Here is an 8281-nt window from a genome sequence, read left to right as displayed (position 1 = left end):
TCTTCCTCTCTTTCTTTCACTCTCTCCAGGCGCCTGCACACATTCGGACAAGGTGCCAAAGTATAAATGAACAAGTGAAACAAAGAACATCCTGCTGAAGCATGACCCTTCCTCTTCTTGCTGCCCAGATTAGGGTGGTGCTACCTGCCCTGAAGGTGCCAGTGTATGAGAGAGGGAGAGAAAGAGACAGAGAGGGGGAGAGAGAGTGTATGTAACACTATACCACAACACACGTACGCACGACAGAAATTTTAGGCACACATGTATGAATCACAGCATATAGTGGGCAAGCTAGTCATTCATATACACTGCAAACTAACTTGTCTGATTTTAAATACACATGTAAAATTGTTTTAAAAACAGTGAAGTATAGTATTTGTTGCTATGCGAGACCAACAGTCACTACCTTATTCAGTGTTTTGGACGCTTCCATAAAGATAAACGCGTGACCACATCGTGGTCAAGCAACTCTTAACAAGCAACTTCAAGCAACACTCAACAATGTGCGTACACGCAGTAAAGAGGCCGGAGACGAAGTCATACGACGGTGACACGGCGACACTGGATGCAGATAGGGAACGAACTGACCCAAAGTGCCCTTATCACGCATCAACAATAAAGTAAAAAGGCCCGGCGTTTCCTTTGGTTTGCTCTGAATTGCGAAATGTGCGGGTTCGGCCAGCCATAGACTGATAACCGTCGGGCGAAGCAGCTCACGCAAGGGCCGGGTGCAGGTGCGAGTCTTTAGGTCTCGGGGAAAGAGGCCAGCGCCAGCGTAACTGTGCAGAGCTACTCTGGATGACTTAGACGCGTATCTCACAAAATGTGCAGGGATAGGGGGTGGGGGGATTTTGATCGCCCCTGCTTTACTTCACTTTGCAACCGCTATGTGTGGTGATTGTTGCAGATCCTACTTTTTCCAGGGGGAAAACGACGAATTGCTCAAAGCACCAAGTTAGTATGAGTATTTCAGCTATACGTTAATATATAATCAGCACAAATCTGGAGTGTGACCTCTAGCCGCGGTGTATACATCACATCCCACACTACCAGTCACTTTTCCAATCACATCCAGTTGCATCCAGTCATTTGCCAGTTATCTAATCTTTCGACTTCCGATCAGTCAGTGCACACTCATTTCCGTAGTGTTGTACGTACCCTCGCCTCTACTCGTTACCGCATTGGTCGTTCTGTCTATCCTCCCGATAGTCTACGACGGCAATCCCTTCCATGCCGTCATTTTGCCGGTCTTTTCTCTGGTTTCCCTGACCTTCGTCGCAGCGCCGGCCGGACCGGGCAAGGGCCAGTCCGAATGAATGACCGCCCGGCACAGCGGGGGCCGCGGAGCGGTGCCCGGCGCTGCAGCGACCAGCCGCCTCCGGGGAAAGAAAAGGAAATGCAATTTACTTGATGCGACAAACAGGGGATGGGGACCGGGTGGCCACGGCGGGGCCTCCTCGCCGGGGCCACCAGGTGTGTCCCGGCCGTCCCGGCACGTACCAACGGCCTGGTGGCCTGGCCTGCCCCTGGCCTGCCCCTGGCCGGGCGTGGCGCGGCGCGGCGTCCGTCCCATGAATGGTGCTGTGGTGTCCAGGCCATGGGACGAGCAGCCCGTCCTGCCCGGCTGCAGGCGGCGCCCGCCTCCGGTCCTTTGTCCAGAGCTCATTCTGTAAAGAGAAATAAAAACCCCTTACGGAGCCCGCTGCAACGCTCGCAGAACGACCGCCGCTGCAGCAGCGGGGCCCCGGAATTGGGCGCCGGCGCAGCGTCTGCCGCCCGGTACTTAGGCCCTACAGGCGTCCCCCGTCCCGGCCGGCCCGGCGTCGACAACACTAGTCGCCGTCCTGGTGGTCTCAGTACGCCAGGTACGCCCCAGGCATGCAGGGAACGCCCCGCCACGCAGGCCACGCCACGCCCCACTGCAACGGCGCCCCGCCGGCGTCACAGAGCAACAAGCGTCCTTCCCTCGGGCACGCCGGCAGGCCGCGCCCCGCCACGCCCCTCCAGGGCCCCGCCAGGCCCCGCCTTGGCCGTCCCCACCCAAGGAAGAGGCGCGGTGCATCCGACCAATGAGCGGCGGCCGGAGCCTGGCGGGGCCCGGCGGGGGGCCGCGGGGGGGCAGGTGGGGCGCGGCCAGCCGCAGCAGCGCGCAGCGGGGCCCCCGCAACCCCCGCCGCCCCCGCCACCCTGGCCGGCCGGCCTGCCCAGACCTGCTGCTAAGACGCCCGGGCCCGGGGGGGAGGCCGGCAAGACGTCGTGGGCCAGTCAGTCGCCCGCCGGCCTCTGAGAGACACACAGCTCGTGCGAGTGCGTGAGTGCGTGCGTGCGTGTACAGTGCGTGCGTGCGAGTGTGCGTGAGATGTGAGGCCATGTGGCTCAGCCTGTGCTGCGGGTGCCAGAGCGCAGTGAGGACTACTTCAGTGATTGGTGACCAGCGACCGCGGAGGCAGTGCAGAATAGCAGGTAGGTCGAACTGTTTGAGGGCGTAGGGCGCGCGTCTCACCTCATTCAAAGGTGTTTGAATCGCCCGCCGTACGTGCATGTGAGGAGAGCGCCCTCTCCTCCAGCGTTGACATCGCCCGGCTTACCATGAAAAACTGTCTACGGAAAACTTTTCGGCACATTCATGGTTTAAATTTTTAATGACTGCTACACAAAATATGAGTAAAAAAATGTTTGTATTTAAAAATTTCTGTGACAATGTGTTCTAAGTTCTCAATTAACTAAAATCACTTTGTGACGCAAACGATTATGTAACATTGGTCATTGAAAGTACATTGTGTAAAATTATTGTGAACCGCTGTTACACACGCATACGAACGTAACAATTAGTTTTACATTTTACATAAGAATATTATTATCAGTGCATACATCATGGTGCTCGAAATAGTGCAGGCATTTTAAAAGGCTTAAAAGTTTTGTTTTACCAGTGCACTGCTCCATGTTTTTAAAAATATTGAATAAATATTCTTTGATTCTAAATTTGCAATTATTGTAGTACAGCTAGCACTCTATGGTAAAAAATAGGTAAATAGTAAGAAAAACAACAAGGAAACATTTAATTAAGCATCGTCATATTTGTCCCGCGAAGCGAGCTGGTCTTTAAATGCAAATCTACATCTACATTGCTTGTGTTTGTCATTTTGAGAGTAGAGCTACAGCAGTGTTTAGCTGCGTGGGTGGCAAACCTTCTTTCGACTTGTTCAATTTCCACGCAGAGTTCTCGCGTACCTTATTGCCAGTATTTTATGCCATTATTTCTGACAGCCGGTGTCATAAAACGGGGCAACAACAGCTTGTGCCCGTCCGCAAATCAAAGGCGTGCCAAAGTATTTATTGCACCCACGAAAGTGGTAGATGCTGCTCGTATTGGAAATTAAACAGAATCTTTATTTTACGTTGCAAAGCACCAACGAAATGTTAGTCTCCTCTATTTCGTTTTTTTCTGTAGCTGCGCAAGGAAAAATGCTTTGGTAAGGCATTATACTGAGTTCTGACGTCATTCCCAATCACATCACTGGACAAACGGTCGTCCAACCCTTTCATTCAATTGGTGACAGGGACTCTCGACTTTTTTTTCCGACATCACGAACATCAGGTATCACTTTTTTTTTTCTTCTGGACGGCTAATAAACCCAAGTAAGTTTGCTCCGGGGCGCCGAGTGCGTACTGCATAGGACTGAGACAGAAAGTGGAGAATGCAGCGCGGTCCCATCGCGTGGTGTCATTCCTCTCTCGATGGGATGTATATTTGGGATCATTTTTTTCCCCGCCCCATAGGAGTCTCGTCTCTGTCCCCATTTTTTAGGCCCGGGCAGCACGTTGATTCCTCTCCAGTCCGGGGTGTCAACAGACCTTCTCCCGTCATAAATAAGAGCAGCCCAAAGGGTGAGACGCGTCGGACGCGTCGCAGTTTGAACCGTTCGCGGGCCTCCTCCAGGCACCCTCGCTGGCCGGGCCGGGCACGCGCCGCGGACCTTATCGATCCACTGGGACCGGAGCAGACCGGGAGCGCGGCGGTTTCTGCGGCGGTGCGGCCCGATGAGCATGCGTTGCGTAGGTCGCGCGGAACCGTCCGTTTCCCGCCGCCGAAAATAAATGTCACGCGGAACTGTCGCCTTTCGTCTCTCGTGGTCGCGTCGCGTCACATGGTAGTGCCGCTGCTCGTCACAACGTCACCAAGTATTTGGTTGGTGCGTCCCCCCCGTGCAAAGTCTCGCGTTTTTGTGTGAGTCATAATGTAGAAAGGAAGAGTGGAAATTGAAAGCGGACGAGTGTACGGGGCTTCTATCCAGGTTGGATGCGGGGAACAAGCAGCGTCCTTTTCCCAATGCGCTAACGCTGGCCGAGGAGGTGACACCTCGAGGTCCATTCACCGGGAGGCACTTATTGTCTGCCTGGTCCTTGGCCTGGTGCGCTCGGTCTGCCCAGCCGTTTTGTCTCTTATTACAATCTCGGACACTCTCAACCGAAAGTGTCTCACGCAGAGCCGAGCGCCAAAGAGAGCCGTGGTGGCCACCACCATCACCTGCTCCGCGGCGTGGAGTGTGAGGTGAGGCGGTAACTTTAACATTGCAAAGACAAAAACACCTGTATCGAGAAAAGATGCAGACGCCACCAACCGCAACGTTAATATTTCCTTCTTTATTGTCGATTGTCACAATGGTAGGAGAGAGAAAGAAGAGATGATATGAAATAGTTGTGGGCGAAATCGGCTAGCTTCTCTCTCTCCCTCTTTTTTTTAAAAAATTCACAGTGTCGGCGCGAAAAACCACCTTCGGCTGGGATGCCACTTTCGCACGGCCAGGTATAATAGGGACAGCAGGAATGCCTGTTGTGATGTGGGACAGAGGGGGTGTCACATTTAGGCGCCTGGCCGGTGCGCCCGGCCGTCGCGACGCCAGCATCTGTGGGAGTGTGTTGGTGACGCTGCGGGTGACGTGGGCCGAGCGTATGCCTTATCGTCAGAGTATGCCTCACCGCTAGGAGCCGTGCGGGGCGCGGAGTGCGGGGCCCGAGGGGGCAGTGGGGAGGGGGTGTCTGTGGTACAGGGACTGTACAGTGCGGTAAGGGGAGTAGGATGCTTACTTATCAAGAGCAGCCGGCGGCGTCTGCGCCCGGCCAAGAGAGAGAGAGCGAGAGAGAGAGAGGGACACAAAATGTCCACACTAGAGGGGTGTCGCGATTATTTGATATGAGGTCACTGGCGAGTACAGTACAGTTCGTGTCGGGGAAATTGTGGGAAAATATAGCGGTCACTGCGTCGCGGAAAATGAAGACGGTCGATTCCGTGCGTTAGGGCTGACTTCTGCCACCCACCCAGGCTGAGTGAGTGAAGGGGTTTGACGGCCGCGGGCCGGGCCGGGCCGGGCACGGGTCATAAACATGTTTTGTGGATCCAGCCGGAACACCTTTGGCGTATAGGAATCGGTAATATATCATTCATCCTTGGAGTGGCGGGGCGTGGCGCGGCCCAGTGGAGCCTTCGGAGGGTTGGCTAGCGGCCTACCGCACGACAACAAGCCATGCAAAAAAAGAAAGAAAGGAAAAAAGGCTTTGTGTGTTGTCTCCGTCACCCCGGCGCGCACAGGTGAGACAGGGACGGGGCAACATCTTTCAATTTGTTTGGCTGCTATTCATCAGCGAGCAATGTCACCTCGGCCAGAGACGCCAGAAATTTCAGTTATATACTCCTTCGACAGAGACGACGAGCAAATTCCGTAACCACGACTACGCGGCGGTCCGGTATTGAAATTACATACCTCGCCTTCCAGCAGGGACGCCGGGCAGACGGGCAAATCTTTAGAGATGTGAGTTCTGCACTGGTGACCTCCCCGTGACCCCAGGGTGACACGTCGGGGTGACCCACATAGCGGAGCAACGAACTCGTCTAATTGTAACGCAACACGGGCCACGCAGCCGCCGGCTGACGGCGTATCAGCAGACGAGACTCAGCATCCAGGTCTCTGCGTGTGGCCGCGCGGCTTGCACGGCGACGGCGCGCTGCGAACGGCGCGGCGGCCGCGGCCTCGCGAGGGGCTGGAGGTCGACGAGGATTTAGCAGATTGAGAGATGAGCCCGAGACTCTTCGATCGGAATATACACGCTCACGGGTATTTGGCACCGTCCTACTGCTTAGAGGAGGGTCGGCCAAAGACTGGCAAAGAAAGGTGGGCTTTGGGCGGTAGGCCGCACCTCCGCCCGCCTGGTAGGCATCGCTTCAGCACGCATGAGGGCCTGTTGCCTAGTTGGCAGGCGGAGGCGGAGAGGCAGCCCTCTCCACACAGCTGGTGCTTCGACAGCCTATGCGTTAGTCAACTCGTTTATTCGCTGGAGCAACAACATCGCGGAGTCCAGCGCCAATTATTTTGGATCGTCCTCGTTGACAATTCAAGTACATTCGAGGCCTTCCCCTTCACTCCGGCAGTGTCCACATCCATTCATCATCTCTTTCTTATCACCTCCTCGGCGCCACACGAAAGTGCACACGCTGCTTCCCAGGATGCATCACGGTGTCTGCTCGGACGTAACAAGGCGTGGCGCGGCGCGGGGCGGCGGCGGCGGCGTGGCTGGCCGGCTAGTCAAATGGCCCCCCGGCTTCCGAGAAGTCTGCTCTGCCCCGCGGTGCCCTCAAGCTCCGCGGTGGCGTGGCCTGGCGTGGCGCGAAGTGGCGCGGAGTCCTGGAGTCCCTCCTATAAGCGCGGCCAGGCTCGTGGTGGCTCGTGATCTGGCGCTTGGTGGTGGTGGCGGTGGTGGTGGTGGTGGTGGTGGTTGTGGTGGTGTCGTCAAACTGAGTCAAACGCCGAGCTCGCTGGTGGGACGCGTGTCCGACTCCTCGGGAGTCCTCTTGCATACCGCCCTCCACACAAGAGTCAGACCGCCGACTCGATAGGACGGGCGTCGGGCCACGTGAACCGAGCGTGTCGAGCTAGTGTCATCTCTCGCTCTCTCCCCTCCCCCCCCCCTCTCTCTCTCTTTTTCTCTCTCTGACACACACGCGCACGCAGTGCCTCGCCCGCTCAAGTCTCTCCCCCGCGCGTTTCTCTTTCTCTCATTGCTCAAGTCCCCGCCACACACGAAAAAAAGCCATCCCATACGATGTCTAAAAAGTTGTAAATTTTGAAAGCTAACATGTACATACTTATGCCTATTCAAACTACTCAGTCAGTCAAAATGTTTTTGGCGGTAGGTCCACAAATTTCGTTTTTGGAATGAAGTTTTGTAATAATTAATGTGAAAAGAAAAAAGATTTGCATAATCTGTTGTAATGATTACGGAGACCTCTTTATGAATTTACCTGAAAAAATCAACTGTTTATGGTTTTATAAGTTCGAAAAAGATTGCCGTTATTTTTGCACAGTTTTTTTGTCTCAGTAACTCAGCAGGAGACATGAGACACAACAAGCTCGGGTCGGCCTTCAACATGACACTTGTTGATATTCGCGCCCTTCGCTGCCGCCTCTTATCCGTAAGGCGCCCCGGGTACTCACAAACATAACGGCGACAGTGGGGCGCGCGTGTATATGTGTGAGAGAGAGGGGAAGATGGAAGTGGGGAGGGGGAGAGGGGGGAGGGAGAGAGATATGTTTGAGGAGAATGGCGATTACTCTTATGTGTGCGTAGTGCGAACCGCGGTAGACGGTTTGGCGCGCTCGTTCAAACAGTCGTAGTCGCGAGCGGCGCGAAAAGAAGCAGCAAGTCGGCCTATGAGAGAGAGGTGAACTATAATGGCAAACACGGTCTCGTGGGTGCTTGGTCGCGTGCCTGGTGACAGTTGCTGAGTCACGCGGCCGCGCCGCGAAGTTGAGAAGCACCCTGGGTGGGAAGGAAAAGAGAGTACGGAATTTTCAAAAATAGAAGCGTATAATACGAGGCTGTGTTTAATTTTTGCATGTTCGGCGCCTGTGCAAACATTAGGTCGTAGGTCGTACAGAGATTAGATCATTGCTAAATGTTGGCGTTGCGTTCAACTCGACACCTGTCAGCGGGATTCCCTTCCAGACCAAGACAGCCGTGCGAACACAGAGAGCGTCGTTGAGCAGCAAGTCATCCGCTCCTTTCCTTATTTGACTGATAAACACTTGTTATGGTCTTGTTAGCGATTTGGGACATCCCCGACACCGCCTTGGTGCGAGTCGGTACGAATGGAAAAGGGGGAAAGGGGGGGGGGCGCCAGCGCATCGCAGCGCTGAGCCAAGCGCGTTCACAAATAAATGTGACTCACTAACCGTGTTGCCTACATACACAGGGGCAATGAGGGAAAGGGGGGGGGGGATGGGGG

General features: G+C 54.8%; 1 protein-coding gene across 1 annotated transcript in view; it reads left to right on the top strand.

Moving 5' to 3' along the window:
• The first annotated feature begins 2259 nt into the window (after positions 1 to 2259).
• Positions 2260 to 8281, top strand: part of LOC113204310 (uncharacterized) — a 14225-nt gene continuing 8203 nt past the window's right edge. The window contains exon 1 of the mRNA XM_052268881.1: positions 2260 to 2463. Coding sequence (XP_052124841.1) covers positions 2370 to 2463 — 94 coding nt within the window. The 5' untranslated portion in view covers positions 2260 to 2369. The remainder of the gene's footprint in view (positions 2464 to 8281) is intronic.

The sequence above is a fragment of the Frankliniella occidentalis genome, unplaced genomic scaffold (assembly GCF_000697945.3).
Source record: "Frankliniella occidentalis isolate FOCC.00 unplaced genomic scaffold, Focc_3.1 Scaffold78, whole genome shotgun sequence".
NCBI classification, from domain to species: domain Eukaryota; kingdom Metazoa; phylum Arthropoda; class Insecta; order Thysanoptera; family Thripidae; genus Frankliniella; species Frankliniella occidentalis.
Note: the sequence above shows the minus strand (reverse complement) of the source record. Positions and strands in the feature narration are given on the sequence as shown.